Source organism: Bos indicus, chromosome 9 (genome assembly GCF_029378745.1).
Source record: "Bos indicus isolate NIAB-ARS_2022 breed Sahiwal x Tharparkar chromosome 9, NIAB-ARS_B.indTharparkar_mat_pri_1.0, whole genome shotgun sequence".
NCBI lineage: Eukaryota > Metazoa > Chordata > Mammalia > Artiodactyla > Bovidae > Bos > Bos indicus.
In genome coordinates, this window is record NC_091768.1 from 103,217,680 (window position 1) to 103,239,352 (window position 21,673).

The following is a 21,673-nucleotide window of genomic DNA, read 5'->3' on the forward strand; positions in this document are numbered from 1 at the left end:
TCCAGGGACCTTCCTCCTGAGATGTCCCCTTACAACAGGGGTGATTTTCATCATTGGTTAAAGAAATGATGCTTGCTCCTGGGAAGAAAAGCTATGACCAACCTAGACAGCATATTAAAAAGCAGAGACATCACTTTGCCAACAAAGGTCTGTCTAGTCAAGGCTATGGTTCTTCCAGTGGTCATGTATGGATGTGAGAGCTGGACGATAAAGAAGAGCACCAAAGAACTGATGCTTTTGAACTGTGGTGTTGGAGGAGACTCTTGAGAGTCCCTTGGACTGCAAGGAGATCCAGCCAGTCCATCCTAAAGGAAATCAGTCCTGAATATTCATTGGAAGGACTGATGCTGAAGCTGAAACTCCAATACTCTGGCCACCTGATGCAAAGAACTGACTCATTGGAAACGACCCTGATGCTGGGAAAGATTGAGGGCAGGAGGAGAAGGGGATGACAGAGGATAAGATGGTTGGACGGCATCACCGAGTCAATGGACATGAGTTTGAGTAAACTCCAGGAGTTGGTGATGGACAGGGAGGCCTGGCGTGCTACAGTCCATGGGGTTGCAAAGAGTCGGAAGTGACTGAGTGACTGAACTCACTGAAAGAAATGGGATTCTCATGAAAGCCCTGTGGGTAGTTTCTCATCGACCTTTGACAAAAGTTTCTGTGTTTAACTAGAATGAAATTTATTCCAGTGTATCAAATGTTGGCTGAAGGCAATGTTGAGAATTTCCCTCAAACTTAATATAGCTTTTGTGGCCACAAATACCTTATATAAAAGGGATATTCTTCTTTGTTAAAAATCTTGTTATATGACTGATGTACAATGCTGTGCTAGTTTCTGCTGCACAGCGAAGTGATTCAGTTACATAGATGTGTGTATATATATATATATATATATATATATTCTTTTTCATCTTCTTTCCCATTATGATTTATTGCAAGAAGTTGAATGCAGTTCCTTGTGCTCTATAGTAGGGCCGTGTCGCTTTCCTTTCTACTTATAGTACTTCTCATCTGCTGCTGCGAAGTCGCTTCAGTCGTGTCCGACTCTTCGCGACCCCATGGACTGCAGCCCACCAGGCTCCTCCGCCCATGGGATTTTCCAGGCAAGAGTGCTGGAGTGGGGTGCCATCGCCTTCTCATCTGCTAATCCTAAGCACCCGACCCTTCCCCCCTGCCCCTCCCCCTTAGCAGCCACAGGTCCTTCTCCCTGTCAGTGCGTCTGTTTCTCTTTCACGGATTTATGCGTTTGTGTCATAGTTCAGATTCCTCATTAAGTGGTATCTGCGGCATTTGTCTTTCCCTTTCAGACTTGCTTTAGTTAGAATGATAATCTCTAGGCGGTCCTACTGCTGCAGACGGCGTTTTTTAGGGCTGAGGAATGTTCTATCACATGCGTGCCCCCCGTCCTTGTCCCCCCACCTGTCAATGGACGCTGAGGTTGGTTGTGTGTCTTGGCTGTTGTAAGTAGCGCTGCCATGGCCACTGGGGTGAATGCATCTTTTTGAATTGTGGTTTTCTCTGATGTATGCCCAGGAGCAGGATTGCTGGGTCGTATGTTGTCAATAATTCTATTTGTACTTTTTTGAGGAACCTCCACAGTGTTCTCCATAGGGGATGCACCAACTTAAATTCCCACCAACGATGTAGGGGGGTTGGTTGCCTTTTCTCCACACCCTCTCCAGCATTTGTTGTTTGTAAACTTTTTGATGATGGCCATACTGATCAGTGTGAGGTGGTACCTCATTACACTCTGGACTTCATAAAATGGGTATTCTTAATTGGTGATTCTTTTAAACTTAAAAAAAGAAAAAGAAAAAAACCAGCCAAGTGCAGCTTATGTTAACTAAGAAGAAATTTCAGGTATTTTATGAAGTCATCTCAGCATCTATCACTTCTGCTCAATGGGGTGTTTGTTTCTGGGGTTCCCTGTGCCACCTGAGTCTGCCCTAGGTGCTTATATACAGCTGACAGCTTTTGCAGAAGTACACGATTCTCATGCAGTAATGGATACTGTGATTGCAACATGTAAGACTTTGTAGATTGTTGTAATAGATGATCTGCCTTTACTTTATGGGCTTCCCAGTTAGCATTAATGGTAAAGAACCCGCCCGCCAGTGTGGGAGACATAAGAGACACTGGTTCAGTGCCTCACTCAGGAAGATCCCCTGGAGAGGGGAATGACAACCCACTTCCCTGGTGACTCAGCTAGTAAAGAACCCGCATGCAATGAGGGAGACCTGGGTTCGATCCCTGGGTCAGGAAGATCCCTGGGAGGAAGGCATGGCAACCTACTCCATCATTCTTGCCTGAAGAACTCCCATGGACAGAGGAGCCTGGTGGGCTACAGTCCACGGGGTCACAAAGAGTCGGACACGACTGAGCGACTTAGTGTGCGTGCCTTTACCTTGTACACTTGTAGATTTTACACAGCAGACTGTGCAGATCCTAGTCTGTGGCACGTTCAGTTGTGCTGGAGGACACACACCTATTATCTGAGTTGCTGGGAGACACGTAGAGAAGCCTGGACAACCCACCAGTTGAGGGGAGAAGTCCAGCATCTTTATTTACAGGTGCTCCTTGACTAAGAATATCAGGAAACACTCTATCTAACTCCCTGTTTCAACTGCTCATAACTTTTCTAACTTACCTTGAGAAATATCAATACATTTTACAAGACTGGTCTCAGCTGAAAGACATGTTTTGTTTGCTGGAAGCTTGGAAATAATTTGTTTTCCTGTTTTTGTGTGACTCTGCATTAAGAGAAACACAAGTACTTTCTTCATTTTCAAAGTCAGATTTTCAAATAAGAAGAGGGAAAAAAAGGAAAAATGTCTCTAAAATCCTTGGTTGGAAAGAGACTTTTCATTGACTTGAGAGTTTTTTTTTTTTAATTTAAGTGTTTTTCAATTATTATGTGTTCTCATGATGACTGGACTCTTTTTATCTAAAGCCATCACTTTAATTTTTGAAACAGCAACGTGTTACAACAAAAGTGTATGGGAAGTTGACTTAGGGGTTGAAGCAGAGGCTAATAAATTGCTTGAGATATTTCTCTTTGTTTCATGTCTTGCCTCTTTAAAATCACTGCCTGCTATTTCCTTCTGATGCCTTTCTATAATTTGTAAAGCCATGGATGTCTAATAGATGCTTAAGTCAGTACTAAATGCTTATGAGTTTCCTATGGTGACTTGTAACACTTCAGATGTCACTCAAGGCGAGGACTTAGAGTCTTGAGCCGACAAAATGACAGTGAGAAAGCAGAATGAATGAAGTGCGAGAGTTAGTTGCTCAGTCATGTCTGACTGTGACCCCCACCAGGCTCTCCTGGCCAAGGAGAGAATACTGGAGTGGGCAGCCACTTACTTCTCCAGGGGATCCTCCTGACCCAGGGATGGATCAAATCCCGGTCTCCTGCACTGAAGGTGGATCCTTTACCATCTGAGCCACCAGGGAAGCCCAGAATGAATGGGGGCCTCAGTGAAGCTGGGGACCAGACCTGGGGACACAGGTGAGCAGCCAATCGAAGACTGAGGGGGAGCCAATGTCTGTTGTTAGAATTCAACACTCACATCATTTCAGATGGGGAACCATTTCCTAATTAATGTATTTTGTATCTAATATAATTTATATTTATAGCAGTTTCAGGTTTACGGGAACCACAGAGTCCTCATCCCCTCAATCCCCCAGCCCCACCCATGAAAAAAGTGAGGGTGAAGTGACGTTGCTCACTCGTGTCCGACCCTCAGCGACCCCACGGACTGCAGCCTGCCAGGCTCCTCCATCCATGGGATTTTCCAGGCAAGAGTACTGGAGGGGCTTGCCACTGCCTTCTCCAGGGGATCTTCCCAACCCAGGGATCGAACCCGGACCATAGCTTCTGTAATGAACATCTCGCAGCAGAGCCGTGCTGCTGGGAGCTGAGCCAGGACTGGGATGTTGCCCCCAGAGTCCTGCCGTGGTCACCACCGACCCCAATACCTCCGTCTTTTCTCTATTTCGGCCTTCTTAGCAGTGACATGGGTTTGGAGACCAGGCCTGTGTACAGCTTCTGCTGTGACTGCTACGAGGCCGTGTGAAACCCACTTGGCTTTCCCACCCTCTCCCACAAGCTTTGGCCTGTTGTTTCTTCCATAATATGCTGTCTAGGTTGGTCATAACTTTCCTTCCAAGGAGTAAGCATCTTTTAATTTCATGGCTGCAATCACCATCTGCAGTGATTTTGAAGCCCCCAAAAATAAAGCCTGAAACTGTTTCCACTGTTTCCCCATCTATTTGCCATGAAGTGATGGGACCGGATGCCATGATCTTAGTTTTCTGAATGTTGATCTTTAAGCCAACTTTTTCACTCTCCTCTTTCACTTTCATCAAGAGGCTCTTTAGTTCTTCTTCACTTTCTGCCATAAGGGTGGCGTCATCTGCATATCTGAGGTTATTGATATTTCTCCCGGAAATCTTGATTCCAGCTTGTGCTTTATACAGTCCAGCGTTTCTCATGATGTACTCTGCATATAAGTTAAATAAGCAGGGTGACAATATACAGCCTTGACGTACTCCTTTTCCTATTTGGAACCAGTCTGTTGTTCCATGTCCAGTTCTAACTGTTGCTTCCTGACCTGCATACAGATTTCTCAAGAGGCAGATCAGGTGGTCTGGCATTCCCATCTCTTTCAGAATTTTCCACAGTTTGTTGTGATCCACACAGTCAAAGGCTTTGGCATAGTCAATAAAGCAGAAATAGATGTTTTCCTGAAACTCGCTTCCTTTTTCCATGATCCAGCAGATGTTGGCAATTTGGTCTCTGGTTCCTCTGCCTTTTATAAAACCAGCTTGAACATCTGGAAGTTCATGGTTCACGTATTGCTGAAGCCTGGCTTGGAGAATTTTGAGCATTACTTTACTAGCGTGTGAGATGAGTGCAATTGTGCGGTAGTCTGAGCATTCTTTGGCATTGCCTTTCTTTGGGATTGGGATGAAGACTGACCTTTTCCAGTCCTGTGGCCACTGCTGAGTTTTCCAAATTTGCTGGCATATTGAGTGCAGCACTTTCACAGCATCATCTTTCAGGATTTGAAATAGCTCAACTGGAATTCCATCACCTCCACTAGCTTTGTTTGTAGTGATGCTTCCTAAGGCCCACTTGACTTCACATTCCAGGATGTCTGGCTCTAGATGAGTGAGACAGCCATGAAATTAAAAGATGCTTACTCTTTGGAAGGAAAGTTATGACCAACCTAGACACCATATTGAAAAGCAGAGACATTACTTTGCCAACAAAGGTCTGTCTAGTCAAGGCTATGGTTTTTCCAGTGGTCATGTATGGATGTGAGAGTTGGACCATAAAGAAGGTTGAGTGCTGAAAAATTGATGCTTTTGAACTGTGGTGTTGGAGAAGACTCTTGAGAGTCCCCTGGACTACAAGGAGATCCAACCAGTCCATCCTAAAGGAGATCAGTCCTGGGTGATCATTGAAAGGACTGATTTTGAAGCTAAAACTCCAACACTTTGGCCACCTGATGCGAAGAGCTGAGCCATTTGAAAAGACCCTGATGCTGGGAAAGATTGAGGGCAGGAGGAGAAGGGGATGACAGAGGATGAGATGGTTGGATGGCATCACCGACTCAATGGACATGGGTTTGGGTGGACTCTGGGAGTTGGTGATGGACAGGGAGGCCTGGTGTGCTGCAGTTCATGGGGTTGCAAACAGCTGGACATGACTGAGTGACTGAACTGAACTGAACTGATGAAAGTTAGAGATCTTGCGGGACAGGGACTCATCCTAGACTAAGATGCTTGTCTGCGGGCCGCTGCCTCTGAGCAGGCATCTCTGCTCCATCTGGCCCTCACTTGCCCATCCCGTCCCCGGGGGAGAATGGGGTGGCAAACTGGAGGGGGCGCCTGGCGCAGGGCTCCGTGTGCTTCGCTGACTCCAGCTCCCAGGGCCAGTCCAGAGGGGGCGCCTGGCGCAGGGCTCTGTGTGCTTCGCTGACTGCAGCTCCCAGGGCCAGTCCAGTGGGGGCCTGTCCTCACCCGGCAGAGATGGGCGTTGGAGGGTCAACCCCAGGACTCTCAGTTGGTGAGAACTGGAGCGGGGCTCTGTACTCTCCCTGGGCCACGGCGAGTCCAGGACACCAGGGCGGGCGGTGGGGCAGAGGCAGCGTCTTTGGGGTCAGAATGCTGCTGTGTTTTCTTTTTCTCATCTCAGTTTTGTAAAACCCACTATTTTTTTTTTTTTTTGGATGTGCAAAGAAAACTAATTTGGAGAAATTTGGCCATCTCTGTGTATTGGCCTGAGTGGACACTGTGTATTTTAAAATAGGTTTGTAATCAGCTGCATTAGCTTGAATTACTGGTGTTAACGTGGAACTTTTCTGGAAAATGGAGCACGTTCTGACTCCTGGTGTAAGGCATCCAAACAAAGTCAGACGCTTTTCTCAGTGTCTTTTTGTTACGTCTCCTAATTTGACAGAATTTAAAGGGAAAGAAGGTAGTAATTTTAGAGCGTGTTTTTGGCCACGTGAAGCGTTATCCCTTGCTGACCACTAAGGGTTCCGTGAGTGAGGAAAGGACCGGGCGATGCTGTCTCAGAGAGAGAGAGGGTCAGTGTCCAGGGCTGGCCTGGGCCTCGGGTCCGTGGGCAGGGGCCGGAGACGCTCCCGTGTGGGGCCCTCCTGAGACTCGCGGAGGCCAGGGCGGTGTGGTGTGTGTAGGGATGGTTCCAGGAAGCATCAGGAGCATCAGGGTCCATGTGGAGGGAAGAGTGGGGTAATGTGATCGTCACTCACAGAACAATCCAGAAGATGCAGAGAGAGGACAGGAAGGGGTGTGATTTGCAACCGGTCACCATCAGGGGCCCCGAGGTCATTCTGGGGTGGGTGGTCTTCACCGGGACTCACCACACTTGTTACCCACCCCAGCCCCGCCCCCACCGCTGGGGTCTGGGTCTCATGTTCAGGCTGGAAATGGTTACTTGGGTCTGTTGCTATGGGAATAAATGTGGGAAGAAATCAACTAGAATGGACACCCGTCACTGTTTTCTTTCCAAAGAAACTGTATCCAAGAATTGCATCCAAATCTTTATTTTTTGGAAACATGTGTTTGACTGTGGGCTTCCCATGTTACCTGTTTACCAGTTTTTGGATCTTCCTGGACAGGCATTGTGTGCGGCTTCCAAGGACGGGGGGCTGGGGGGCCGTGGGTGGCTCTTTCCTGGCCTTTCCTGGCTCTGCCGTTCTGAGACAGAAAGCCTTTCAGAGCCTGTACTTCCTCACTGGTAACATACACATAGTAATGTGTATACCCCATTCTGTTACTACCAGGATTGAAGGAGAATGTGCAGAAATCTGGGTCCCACGCTCACAGGGCCTGTAAGCGTTATGGCAACAATCCTGGGTTAAAAAGCTAAAGTTAAAAGTCTTTCATTGGAATTAATTATACAACCATCTTAAACGTGTGCCCTTAGTGGGCAAAACCTTGCTCCATGAATACCAGTTTGACTTTTTACTGAAAATGGATGTGTGAATAGTTATATTCCATCAGAACTCTAAGTATCAAGGTCTTCCCCCATCCAGTCTCCCATTTCTACGAAGTCAAACTCTAAGGAAACAACTCTTTTTATTTTATTTCTGTCTTTGGTCACCTGTGTTTTAATTTGTTGCTCGTTGTTCAGTCACTAAGTCGTGTCCACCTCTTTGCGACCCCATGACCCACAGCATGCCAGGCTCCCCTATCCTTCACCGTTTCCTGGAGCTTGCTCAAGCTCATGTCCACTGAGTCAGTGATGCCTTCCAACCATCTCATCCTGTCACCCCCTTCTCCTCCTGCCCTCGGCTTTCCCAGCCTCAGTCGGCTTTTGCACCAGGTAGCCAGAACCGCAAACAGTTCTATGACTGATGGAGACAACATGTGTATGAGTTAAGTAATCAGTTCTAAGAGGTTGGGCCTGGCCTCAGACCAGGACTCTGGGGCCAGGATGGCTCAGTTCAAACCTAGTCTCTGCTGCTTGTTATCCTGACGGCATGGATGAGAATGTAACTCACCTTCTCTGATTCAGTGACTGAGTTTGCAAAACGATGACAGTGATTCCACTTCACGGAATTACAGCAAAGCGATTCAGTTATATGTTCTATAGCTGAATATACAGTTATATGCATACAGTTACATAACATATAACTGAATGTATACAGTCTTTTCCATTATGGTGTGATTAAGTAAATTAATACCTGAAAAACATGTAGGCTAAGTACCCACTAAATGTTATAATTATCAGTCTCCAACCTCTGCTGTGTGTAAAACTCACGTGCTGTTTATAAGTGGATCCTACTTGGCAGGTTGTTTATGATTTTATCCCCAGAATGTTTTTATATGTGAAGTCCTTTCTAAACCTCAGAATACTTCACAGACCTCCATTGTCTGTAGCAGTTCACCTTTTAGTATCCACTGACTAAGTGACATGTAATCACACACAGCAGGTAGGTGTAGTGAGGGAAATCATGTGCATTGTATGAACCCCGACAGCATTCACATACCTTTTAACACAAGCAGTGTGAAGGCTCCAGTCTTCCTGTTGGTTCAGGGTCCTGACAGGGTTTGCCTGTGCGTCCGCCGAGCGCCTCTGTGGGGGCCGCACCGCCGAGCGCCTCTGTGGGGGCCGCACCACTGCCCCGCAGGGGAGCAGGATCCCACCTTCACTCTGGCAGCCAAGTCGTCATTGTCTCGTGTTGTCTCCTGTGTGTTTCTTTTCTTTCTTTCTTTTTTTTTTCAATTTTTGTTTATTGGAAGCTAATTGCTTTACAATATTGTACTGGTTTTTGCTAAACATAACATGAGCCAGCCACTCCCCATGCATTTTTACCTGGGTCTACTAACGGTCAGGTTCGTTATTTTCTATCAGGCGTGTCTGGTGGCCTCAGATTAAGCCCTCATTGTCCCGCGTAGGGACCAGAGACAGTCTTGAACCGGTCCTTCGTCTGAGAGCTTTGCCACCAGGGCTTTTAAAGCACAGACCTGACCCTGCACTCACTTACGAGGCTTTCTGCTGCTTGTGGAAATCCCTTTACCTGCTCCAGGGCCCCCACTCTGGCCCCTGCTGCTCTGCAGCCCACTATGTGCCGTGGATCCTCCTTCTGCAGCTGCTTCCTCGTGTGAAGGCCAGCCCCTCATCTGTGGTGTCTGCTGAGAACTGAACCTGTGCCATTGATTGTGTGCACAGGAAAGGCAGAAGCAAAATGCCTGCAGAAGCAAGACATTCGGTGGTTTGACCAGGAGTATTTTTTGAGACAATCCTGAAAATGCTATAAAGAGATGCAAAGAAAATGGACAATGTTGATTTTGCCCTCTGAGGCTGACCCCAGGCTGCCTGTTGTATCAGACAGCTACTGCGTCATAACAAGTAGCCCCAGGGTGTTAGCTGTCATCACTGATAAGTGTTCACTTCTCATGCATCTGCTGATCTTGGCTGGGCTCCGCTGGGAGGCTCCAGGCTGCACGTGGGCCTGGGTCTGCCCCGTAGGTGTCTCATCCTCCCAGCCTGAGCGGAGACACTGGGAATGCCCTTCTCCCGGCAGCACCTACGGCCCAGGAAGACAGTCCACACACAGCCAGGTGTCCAGCCCCAGCTTGTCTAATGCCTGCAGACACCCCCATGCAGTTCCTATGTCTGAGCCCAAAGTCACAGCACAGGGAGGACCCCCTGCCAGCGTGGGAGGAGCTGCAAACCCCTGGCGATGGGGAGAGAGGATGGACTGGCCAGCACAGCATCATTTGTTCCTGAACATGAGGGCATAGTTATCCTGGGTGGGACGATTAAGAGGCAGAAGCACCCTCAGGATGGGCGTGAGCATCGGATGAGGAAGCGATGCGTTTCTGGGACCTCCAGGCTGTGACTGCCATGGTAACGAGGCTGGGCAGAGGCCACCGACGGCGAACAAACTGGCCCACTGGTTCCACGGTGCTGCAGGGCAGCTGACGCAGCAGGAGCCCGGCCAGCAGGCAGCACCGAGCGGGACCCAAGGGTGGGCCCAGGAAGCTGGGGGCGGGTGGACTCACTGGTCCTGTCTGCAGCAGATTTGTCTGAAAACTGCCCGCAGCTTAGACGTTCCTGCAGAGCAGACGCGTGCCCACAGGACATGGGACCCGAGCAGATTCTGCACGCTCTGTTCTCACAGCAAAACGTGTCTTTACCCAGGAAGTCAGTACTCAGAGGCCCGAGACCCTTATTACCTGGTCGTTATTATTACTATTGGAGTTTTGTTGCTGAACAAGGCTGTGTTAGTTTTGGGTATATAGCAAAGTGATTCAGTTACACGTACACATATGTATACGTATACATATATCTTCCTTTTCAGATTCTTTCCCCATTTAGGTTATAACGGAGCATAGAGTAGAGTTTCCTGTGCTATACAGTGGGTCCCTGCTGGTTATCTATTTCATATGTAGGTCGCACAGAGTCGGACACGACTGAAGCGACTTGGCGGCGGCAGCACCAACAGTGCGTGTTATGTAAGGGACTTCTCAGGTGGTGCTGGTGGTAAAGAACCTGCCTGCCAAAGCGGAAGACAAGAGACCTGGGTTCGATTCCTGGGTGGGGAAGATCCCCTGGAGGAGGGCATGGGAACCCACTCCAGTTCTTGCCTGGAGAATCCCATGGACAGAGGAGCCTGGCGGGCTACAGTCCGTGGAATTTCATAAATTCGGACACAACTGAGCAAGTAACACCAACCAGGACCCCTATTTTACTCTTAGTAAAAGGTCCTTTTCCGTGTCGTTTAGGTGTCTGTCTGCTGGGAACATGTCCACACAGTAAGGTGGGCTGTGGCGCATGCGCCCCCCCAGCAGCACCCACCCCAGGACAGGAGGCTCCCCCTTGCATCACGCTCTTGGACCCTTCCTGGGTCGGGTCTTCTGGGAGGAAACTACTGTCGAATTTCCATCACTCAAGGATCCTTTCTCTGGGCGGGCATTGTCTATAACGAAGTGACAGCACCGTGTAACCCCTGATTTCTGCCGCTTTTACTCATTATAACAGCTTTGAGATTCACTCTTGTTGGCTGTAATTGTTACCCATTTTTTCCTCTAGTTTATATGAAGGATTGTATATTGTATGCACATACCACGATCTGTGCCTTTTCCAGTAAGTGGCTACTTTAGTTGTTAACGTTTGGGGGATATTGAGAGTGTTGACTAAAAAAATATAGTCACACCTGAAAGTAGAGAGTTACTTTATCTGGTGGGAATGTTTAGAACTCCGAGCCCAGGAGTCTACATCTCAGTATCTCTGAGAAAACCGCTCCAAGGAGGCAGAAGGGGGAGTCAGGCTGCATATAAGTTTGCAACAAAGGGAGCAGGCAGTTTGAACATCATAGATCAGATATCAAGTAAAGAAATTTAGCGTCCTGTGATGGGAAGATACAAGCCTCTGGGCTCGCTGAATTCTCCCCTTTCATGTGAACCTCAGCTGTCTGGGCCCGTCCTGTCTCCTGTTCACCCTAAGGAGCCGCAGATGACGGCTTCTTGTATCCCCAGCTCCTCAGCAATCACCATGGAGGTGGGGTGGCAGAATCTGCTGGATCACAGTTTGGGGAGCCCTCATTCACCTTTGGAGGCCAGAGGTCACTGATGGCTATGACAGTCCTGTTGACTGATATGGCAGGAGGCATCTTCATTTCACAAGAGTGAAGCTGCCCGGGCGTCCTGCACTCGTCACCTTGGGGACGCGTGTTCTGTTTACTCCAGGGATGGTGACTGCAGCCATGAAATTGAAAGATGCTTACTCCTTGGAAGGAAAGTTACGACCAGCCTAGACAGCATATTAAAAAGCAGAGACATTACTTCACCAACAAAGGTCCGTCTAGTCAAGGCTATGGTTTTTCCAGTGGTCATGTATGGATGTGAGAGTTGGACTCTAAAGAAAATTGAGCACAGAAGAATTGATGCTTTTGAACTGTGGTGTTGGAGAAGACTCCTGAGAGTCCCTTGGACTACAAGGAGATCCAACCAGTCCATCCTAAAGGGAATCAGTCCTGGGTGTTCATTGGAAGGACTGTTGCTGAAGCTGAAGCCCTAGTACTTTGGCCACCTGATGCAAAGAGCTGACTCATTGGAAAAGACCCTGATGCTGGGAAAGATTGAGGGCAGGAGGAGAAGGGGATGGCAGAGGATGAGATGGTTGGATGATATCACCGACTCAATGGACGTGGGTTTGGGTGGACTCCGGGAGTTGGTGATGGACGAGGAGGCCTGGGGTGCTGTGGTTCATGGGGTCGTAAAGAGTCAGACATGACTGAGCAACTGAACTGAACTGAACCCCTGGAGCAGATGTCACACTGGGTGAGGGATGTGAGAGGGTGCCCTAGGCTGGGCGTCCTCACCAGCCTGCGTGCTTCTGGTCTGGGTCATCAAAGCCCCTCTCCTGGGCCCACCATGGGACCTTCTGTGAGTTTACGGCATTTTCCTGGTGACCAAGGATGCCTAGGAATTTTCTCACATGCTTATTATTCATCTTGAATTGTCTGTTCAAATCTTTGCCCCATTTATATTAGATTATTTGTCTTTTTAAATTGATTTGTAGGGTTCATTGACATAACCTGAATATTTGTCAGAAGTATGTGTTTTAGGAACATTTTCTTCCTGTCTGGGGCCTGCCGTCTCACTTTATTAATAGTACCTTTTGGTGAGTGTAAGTTGTAAAACATATCAATAATGTCCAGTTTACCAGATGTCTCTTTTGTGGGTAGGGTTTTCTGTGTCTGTTCTAAAATTCTGTCTCTAACCTAACGTCACAAAGATGGTCTACTGTATCTTCCGTGAAGGCGACATATTTTTAGCTCTTTTGTTTACATCTCTATCTCAGGGGCTTCCCAGGTGGTGCTAGAGGTAAGGAATCCACATGCCGTGCAGGAGAGGTGAGAGAGACGAGTTCAGTCACTGGATCAGGAAGATCCCCTGGAGGAGGAAGTGGCAACCCGCTCCAGTATTCTTGCCTGGAGAATCCCGTGGACAGAGAAGCCTGACTGGCTATAGTTCATGGGGTCTCAAAGAGTTGGACGTGACTGAACATCTGAGAACAGTCTATCTCAGATAAAGGTGTATGATGTGAGTTAGGCTTTCTTTTTAAATTGGCGTATAGGTAGCCCATTGTTTAGAATCGTCCTTGAAACGATTTTCCCTTTGAATTGATTTGGTGCCTCGTAAAATATCGGTTGAGCATACATTTCTATATCTATTTATGAACAGTTTGTTCTTTCTCCTCAATCTGTTTAATTATCCTTATTTGGATAGCATTCTGTCTAGATAAGCAGTTTTACAGTAACTTTTCAAGTAAGGTGACTTTAGTCCTCCAAGTTTATTATTTTGGAAGAGGGCTTTGGATATTTCAGTCTTTTGAATTTTCATACACATTTTAGAACGTGTCAAATTTCTACGAAAAACCTTCCTAGTATTTTGATAGAAATCATTCTGAGTTCACAGATCAATTTGGGGAGAATTAACATGATAACATTAGTGAGTTCTCTAATCAATTAATGTGGTACTGTTCTCTCTGTTTAAGCATATTCCCTTTATTTTTCTCAGGAATGCCTTTTGGTTTTCAATCTCTTCCACGTCTTTTCCTAAATTTATTCTTGATTATTTTATGTTTTGACGTGATTGCAAATGTCGCTTAAAATCATCTTCTGGTCCTCCATGCTAGTCTATGGAGATTCCGCTGATTTTGTACATCACTTGCTGTATTCACTTATTATTTCTAGCAGTTTCTTTCTACAGGTGTTTCAATTCCTTATATGTGCACATTTCTGTCATGTGTGATTAAAAACAGTTCTACATTTTCTTTCCAATCTTTATTCCTATCCTTTCCTTACCTTTTTTGGGATTGCCCAGGACCTCTAATATAATGAAAAATAACAGAGATGAGATTCTTTTCCATCTTAGAGTGATGGCATTCAATCTTGTATCACTAAGCGTGTGGTTAACTACAGAAAAAAATACGCTGTTTACCAGTTAGAGAAGATTTTCTTCTAATCCCCATTTTCTGAGAGTTTTGCTACTTAACTGATGAAGAAGTTCACTGTAATAAAAGAGAACCCAGTTTTCTCTGCCTAAAGCCAGATAGGGTGACTGTAACTGAAAACTTCTGCTCTCAGGGTGTAATATTATCACAACGTCTAAGCGAGTTATGAGCACTGTTTCAGCATTTTAAATAATCGCTTCAAATTTGCAAGGCTCGTCATCCTTCTCTGTAAGCCCGCCCGCACGCTACGCTGTCAGCATCTCTGCCCACCTTGGGAGGCAGGAGCCTGGGGTGGTGGTGTTTGGCAGGTAATTCCTCGTTTCTGTGATTGATTCCCTGAAGCCAGGAGGCGAGGAGGGCGGGACTCAGTCTGTTCATCTCCATTTCGTACTGTGCAGCCATGTTTCTGGAAGGATTACCAGAGGATTAAATAAAAACCCTTTGACTTTGAAAATTAAATCCGCTCAGTTGCCTCTGCATGACTCTACCTGAGAATAAATAAGGAGACGAGAGTCAGAAGAGAAAAGCATCTGCCAGTGTCCGTCAGACACGAGTGGACGCGAGCGTCACGTCTGGGCATGCTGTCCACACCTGCAGTGATTTCTGATGGCGTCCCGAGGCATGCTGCTGCTGCTGGGAAGTGATTTTATAGTTCTCTAGAAATGAGGCACGTCTGGGGAAGCAGACTGTTCCAAGAGCAGATTATCATGTGAGGAAAGGGACCAGTCCCTTAACTAATACCGAGAACAGTCGACCTGCAGCTGGGCGACACTCTCCCCACAACACTCGACAGGAGTGAAGCTGTAGCAGGGACTGTGGCCAGAGGGGAGGAGTCCTGGCACAGTGCGCAGAGCAAAGGAAGCAGATTCAAGAGGCGGCGAGCGGACCCAGAGGAACTTCCGGGGCAGAGTCCTGTGTCCAGGTGATGGTCATGGGGGTTGGAACACACACACATTCAAATATTTCAGTGTGTTGAAGCTTCTCCAGACTTCATACCTGTTGGAACGTGAAACATAAAACTCTGAATATTAATGAGAAGCCCATAAGCAGGGAAGTGAAGTGAAGTGACTGAAGTCGCTCAGTCGTGTCCGACGCTGCGACCCCATGGACTGTAGCCCACCAGGCTCCTCCGTCCGTGGGATTCTCCAGGCAAGAATACTGGAGTGGGTTGCCATTTCCTTCTCCAGGGGATCTTCCCAACCCAGGGATCAAACCCGGGTCTCCCACATTGCAGGCAGACGCTTTACCATCTGAGCCACCAGGGAAGCCCGTAAGCAGGGACACTGAGCACAAAACGATACCTGCAGTGGGCGTCCTTCTGAAATGCGGCCGAATCTGAAGATCGTGCTTTTAGAATGCGTGCGGTTTGTTATTGCTTCCTATAAAAATGCTTCAGGCTTCATCATATTAAAATCAAGCATCCTCTGTTTAAAGAGATCTTCATTTAAGAGGTTTCCGCCCCCCCCCTCCCTTTAAGTTCATAAATGTCTGGTGGCTACTTATTGTCATCTAATCCCCTTTGGTTGTCAGATTATTTGAACAATCTGTCAAATACTTTCTAAGTCACTAAAATTTGCTAGTTTGGAAAATAAACTAATTTTAATGGACATTCTACCAAATTTATAGAAGTAGCTTTCTAAAAATACAGAGTTGTTATATGAGTTATTAGAACTGATACAAGCAAATTGGAATTGTACTTGTGTTTCTAGTCTAATATATATGTGAAAAAGTACTGAGGCAGACTATTTCCAAAGTGCTAAGTGCATCTCAGAAGTCTGCTCAAAATACGATGAGGAGCCCAGGAGATGGATATCAAAACCAAAAACATCGAAAAGTTCGTAGCATTAGAGAAGGCACAAACACAGCTGCTTGGAACTAGAGAAGCTTAAGTCAAATTTGCCACAGAAGAAAGTACAGCACAGTCACCATAATCATAGTCAAGAGTTCACACATGTTTGTGTGTGAACAGTACCATCAGGAGGTTAGTTAAGCTGGAGCAAGAAGACAGCCATCGAGATATGTCTGCAAAGCCAAGGCTCAGGTGAGAATGGATTTAATACACCAAATAGAAAGCTATCCTTTCGTAGAGAATGTTGAGATCTGGGGGCATGATGAATTACATGTATAACTTGGAAATTTGAGCAGACCCCTCTATTACCAGACACAAAATGTGTAGAATCTGCAGCTGAAGTCTGATCCATTTTAATTCTCATCTGTTCCCCGAGGCTTTGTTATACACCTTGACTTGATAGTTCAGGTACGTAGGACAATGTAGCATAAGCCTGGGTGTTGTATTAATGAAACAAGAAGTTATAGAAAAAAGATGTGGTTTAAAAATATGTATGGTATTAAATACACATAAAGTTTTCTTTGGGTTATGACTCTGGCTCTTTACAGGAGCTTTTACTCTTTGTGCTTCTGCGTCTAATTTTTGGCTGTTGTTGTTGGAGGGGCTGTGTTAAACTTTTGCTCATTATTAGTAACACCTTGCAGTGTCCTAGAAGCCTGCCACTTGGCCGGCATTACGCCAGCAGCCATGGTGACTGAGAGGCAGGCAAGACAGTCGCGGTGCGGGGTGTGGAATCTGTGAGGCGAGAATGTTGCTGGAACTCATAAGGCTGGTAATTCGAGGCTGGAGAGCAGCCAGTCCGTCCCCTAGTCCAGAACCTGAGCTTTGCCCGTAAGACTTGACGCTGGTGTCTCCTGGAGTCTCCAGGCCTCACGTGTTTTCTCTTCAATTTCTAATTCTCCAGGAATGAGACCCTCATTCACTGCAACATCTTTTTCTTTTATTTCTCCTCAAAGTATGTTTCAGGCTTCTTTCCTTAGGAAAACAAATCTTTCTTTGACCCAATCATCATTTTAAATGATCTCTCAGCTTTTCCTTTGCCACGGCAAACTCCTCAAAGGGGACCTCTCTCTGAGCGGTCTTGCTCAGAAGATACAGTGCCTTACCTTTCTTTGAATTCCCTCATGTTAAAATTTCTTCTACACTGCGTTCACTTTTATCTCTTTATTCTTCCTTCACACATTAACTCCTCAACATTTAATTCAAGAGAAACCTGTATAGCAAAAGCCCTTCTGAATAGGAAAGACATCTATGACCATACCATCCTGAACACACCCAATCTTGTCTGAACAGGAGAGAAAGCATAGATATTTTCATCTAACCTGTTAAAATGGATGTTATAATTTGAAGTTTGTGAGCACTGGTTATTTGTTTTCTTGCTGAATTATTTCCAGAATCTCAAAGTTCATTTTCATCCATTGATGGGCATTCTTTGCGATGGATTCAAAGCGAACTTTCAGTGAGGTCATTGTTGTAAACTGCAGCCTTGGTCCCTTCGCTGGCCCTGGGCCATCGGCCAGCAGCAGGGGTCTCTGCCTCCGCACACACTGGTCACGTGGTCTGCAGCCCGTCCCCCCCTTATGCCGCCAGTTCCTTTTGACCATCTCTCCTTCCTTCTTTCCTATTTCCTCCATCATTAATCAGTTCTCTCATTTCCAGTTTCTCTAAAAATTCCCCCATTCTGTGCCCTTTCCTCCTGTGAGTCCTCCTTTCCTCCTACCCTGTGAGTCCTCCTTTCCTCCTGTGAGTCCTCCTTTCCTCCTGTGAGTCCTCCTTTCCTCCTGTGTGGTGAGTCCTCCTTTCCTCCTGTGAGTCCTCCTTTCTTCCTGCCCTGTGAGTCCTCCTTTCCTCCTGCCCTGTGAGTCCTCCTTTCCTCCTGTGAGTCCTCCTTTCCTCCTGTGTGGTGAGTCCTCCTTTCCTCCTGTGAGTCCTCCTTTCCTCCTGCCCTGTGAGTCCTCCTTTCCTCCTGTGAGTCCTCCTTTCCTCCTGTGAGTCCTCCTTTCCTCCTGTGTGGTGAGTCCTCCTTTCCTCCTGTGTTATGGGCCCTCACTGATGATTTTCTGAAACGTGGCTGGGACTTGTGCCCTAGAATCCTGATCCCCGGGTCTCAGGACTGAAAGTCCCCAGTGCCGGGATGCACAGCTGGTTTATATCCCTCTGTCAGCTCTCCTTCTCCTTCCACCAGTGCAGTTGACGTCCTGCGCAGAGCAGGGCATCTGTGCTGAGAGAACCACCCCCGCACCAGGAGCATCTTCCTTTGCCATCCTGTGTGGCCCCGTGGAACCAGAAGGGGCCGAGCTCAGCTGTCCCAGTGAGGAGGGTGATTTTCAAACAGCGAGATGGGACACCCTTTAGCTTCAGTTCCCTAGGGCAATCGTGAATTAGACTAAAGAAGATCTACTTCCTTCCATATGGCCATAAAATGTAATTGCATTTCTCCCATAGGAGAAACTGAATTCCCCACACAGAGCCAGGTTTACCAAATAAAATTGTACAAGTTAACAGTTCTAACTTCAGCCAGGATGTTTATATAAACAAACACAAATCTCTTCTGACTTGGCAATAGTATCTTCCATATTTTACAACAGTCTCAGCAAATTTTAAGAGGTGGTCAATTTAATCAATCCTACTTTGCTTACGATGAGCCTTCAAATATGATGTAAAATCCTCAAAAGGGCCATTTCAAGAATTTTCCAGAACCCATTCTATAGATACAGCATGTCCTTGGATGGAGCATGAAACGCATTTTGTGCCCAGACAATCACACCATAAATTCTGTTCACTAACAAAACTTCTGAAAAAGGGCCAAGTGAACATTAAAGTAAGCAATGTGTTTTCCAGGAGAGCTTTCTGGAACAGAAGCCCTTGCGTCAGCTGAGTCTCCTGAGTGTGGGGCTCCAGTTAGGAACGGGCCAGCCGCTCCAAGGACGGCTAAGAGCAGGACCCAGTTGCCTCTGGAAACACGTGGCTCAGCCTGCATCCTTCTTGGTTCCCGCCTCAGTCTGATTTAAAGTAGTGCATCTGTCACTTTAGAAAGCAACACGAGTCACGTCGTTGTGACTCCACGCCAGTTTCCCAGTTACAGTTGGAGCCAACGCCTTGTTAAGATAACCGGGTAACACAGGGGTGGGTTTGATTTATGTATCTGTTTGCAATGAACTTGAACTTGGGCAAACTTCAAGCTGGTGAGGGGTAGGGAGGCCTGGTGTACTGCAGTCCACAGCGTCCCAAAGAGTCAGATACGGCTGGGCGACTGAGCACCACCGCAACTGTTTGCCGGGTGAAATCTAGAATCTACAGAAAAGTCCAGGGATTATAGGAAACAATCAGGATGGCGTTTTGAAGAAAGTGGGTGGTGCTGTTGTAAGAAACGCAGCGGCATTCATTATTTGTACGTATTAGCGATGAGCTGGAATTGAAGTAGCATCTGCTGCGCGCATGGGTCAGCACTGGAGCTGTGCCTAGAGAGACGCCCGTCAGCCAGTGTGTGCCGAGTGTGCTGAACCACACAGTGGGGCGCTCGAGGGAAACCAGTGCCCTGTCCTGATGTTGACCTGCTTCACAGCCACAGCTCTGCTAGTTACGATTCTTAACTTACAGACCCTCCCCTCAAAAATATCCACCTCCGGAGAGTCAAAGTCACGGGGAATGTAATAGAGCTGCATGGATGCCTTGGGGAGCAGGGGGCGGCCGACCACTCAGGGTCCCGTAGCCCCTGCAGCCCAGATGCTCACAGACCACACGCTGCCCTAAGGACCGTGGCTGTGGCCAGGGCAGCGCCTGGGCCTCCTCCACGGACGCTGAGGACCCACTGTCTTCTCTGTCTCGGGGACCAGGGTGCTTGCTATTAGGAACAGAAATGCAAGCCCTCATCCAAGGGCCCTGTCTTCCCCTCTCCCTCTTGCTCATTAAATGCTACAGAACACCTGTGAGATGTAGACCCACCCCACCCCCTCCAGCTCCGCGCTCATCCCACAGAACATCAACCTGGCCTCATGGCCATACGGCCCCCGCCTTCCTTGTCCATCGCCAGGAGGCTGAGGTCAGCCTGGCAGGGAGCTCCATGCGTGCCTCTGAGTGGGAGCAAGGGGGGGACCCACAGGTGACCTTCACCTGTGGACGTGAGCAGGGGTGCCGTGGTCCACACGCAGCAGCGTCTGCCGATGCAGTCTGCAGGCAGACTAGTCACAGCAGCACACGTGCGTGACTGTCCTCGTGGTGCAAACGGACTCACTAGAGCAAGAAAAATCTAGCTGGTTTCTCACTAATAATGCCGTCACTATGAGTTATCTCACGATAGGTTTCTGGTCTGCCTGTGATTCGCCAGACCTTTTTAAGGGCTGGCTGCTGCTGCTGCTGCTAAATTGCTTCAGTCGTGTCCGACTCTGTGCGACCCCATAGACGGCAGCCCACCAGGCTCTGCCATCCCTGGGATTCTCCAGGCAAGAACACTGGAGTGGGTTGCCATTTCCTTCTCCCGGGGATCTTCCCGACCCAGGGACTCCCTAGATCTAAGTTACCTCACATCTAAATGCAAAAAAGAAACGGGATCTATTAACGTAGGAAGACAGAAGCCCCTACACATTGAAACGCTGTGCTTAGAATTCTGAGTTTAGCTGTTCAGTTCACTGTTCAGCGGCTTTCCTGCGGGCGAGCTTCAGCACTCGCCTTGCACCGCCCACGACGCTGGCCCGACTGGCGCGGCTCCTCCTCCTCTTGACCGATTTCCGGGCATGCGGCCTGTTTGGCAAGCACTGCAGCGGAGCCTCTGGGGCTGACACGCTGCAGCCTCGGCCTCAGGCAGCCCTCGGGCAGGGCATGGCGGTGGGGGATGTTCACCTGGGACCCTCCTGGGGGGGCTCAGTGGCCCTGGACTGGGTGCCTGCCAGCCCCTCCCTCCATCTGGGGACCCAGAGCAGAGGGCCATGGCTGTCGCTGGGGTCCGGGTCCTACCCATGGCCTTGGGAGCCCAGGGACATCAGATCCCCTGTGGAAGCTGTCCACCCTGCCGCCACAGCAGCGCGGGGACCCTGCTGGCCGGCCCCACCCTGTTTTCCAGGCGCTCACTCCCGTCTCCTCCTCACTGCAGTGTCCTCGTGCGACCAGGAACAGCAGTCGGCCCTGGAGGAGGCCAGGCAGCCCAAGAACGACAACGTGGTCATCCCCGAGTGCGCCCATGGCGGCCTCTACAAGCCGGTGCAGTGCCATCCGTCCACGGGCTACTGCTGGTGTGTCCTGGTGGACACCGGCCGCCCCATCCCCGGCACGTCCACCAGGTAAGCTCTGGAACGCAGGCTTCCCGCCTGCCATGGACTCGAGGCCCCGAGGCCTGAGCTCACCTGCTGCTCAGCGTTAATGCCCGTGGGCGCGAGGCCCGGGAAGAGTGTCCCCTGGCAGGACGGGAGCTTGACGCTTTAGGCAGGGCATGCTCCCATCCTGTTCACGCAGGCTGCGGTCGGGGAGGATGGCTCTGACGTCCGGCTGGCTGGGCAGGTGCTGAGAGTGTGTCCTCGTCGCCTCAGCCTCTTTTTGGTGAAGGGGCTGGCTGCCCAGATGGCTGTCTGTAGTCCAGGGGTATCTGTGTCCTGAAGTCACCGCTAAAAAAGAGAGCGCTGAGGTCAAGGGTTCGAAACAAAACCCAACCTATTCACTCATGTTTTGTGTGAGTTTGAGCAAAGCAAGTCATTTCGTGACAGCACCAGAAGCCCTGCTCCCTGATCACGGGAATGGTGTGAGTGTCAGTGAGGGTGTTTCTGCAGCTGTTGGTTACATGCCTCGACCTTTGACTTCTCACACATTGATACAGAAATAGTTTC

At 48.3% G+C, this 21,673-nt stretch overlaps 1 protein-coding gene across 2 annotated transcripts in view; it reads left to right on the top strand.

Moving 5' to 3' along the window:
• SMOC2 (SPARC related modular calcium binding 2) overlaps positions 1 to 21,673 on the top strand; it is a 157,695-nt gene that overhangs the window by 90,907 nt on the left and 45,115 nt on the right. For both annotated transcript variants that reach the window (XM_070796551.1, XM_070796552.1), the window contains exon 8: positions 20,947 to 21,133. In XM_070796551.1, the coding sequence (XP_070652652.1) occupies positions 20,947 to 21,133 (187 nt within the window). The remainder of the gene's footprint in view (positions 1 to 20,946; positions 21,134 to 21,673) is intronic.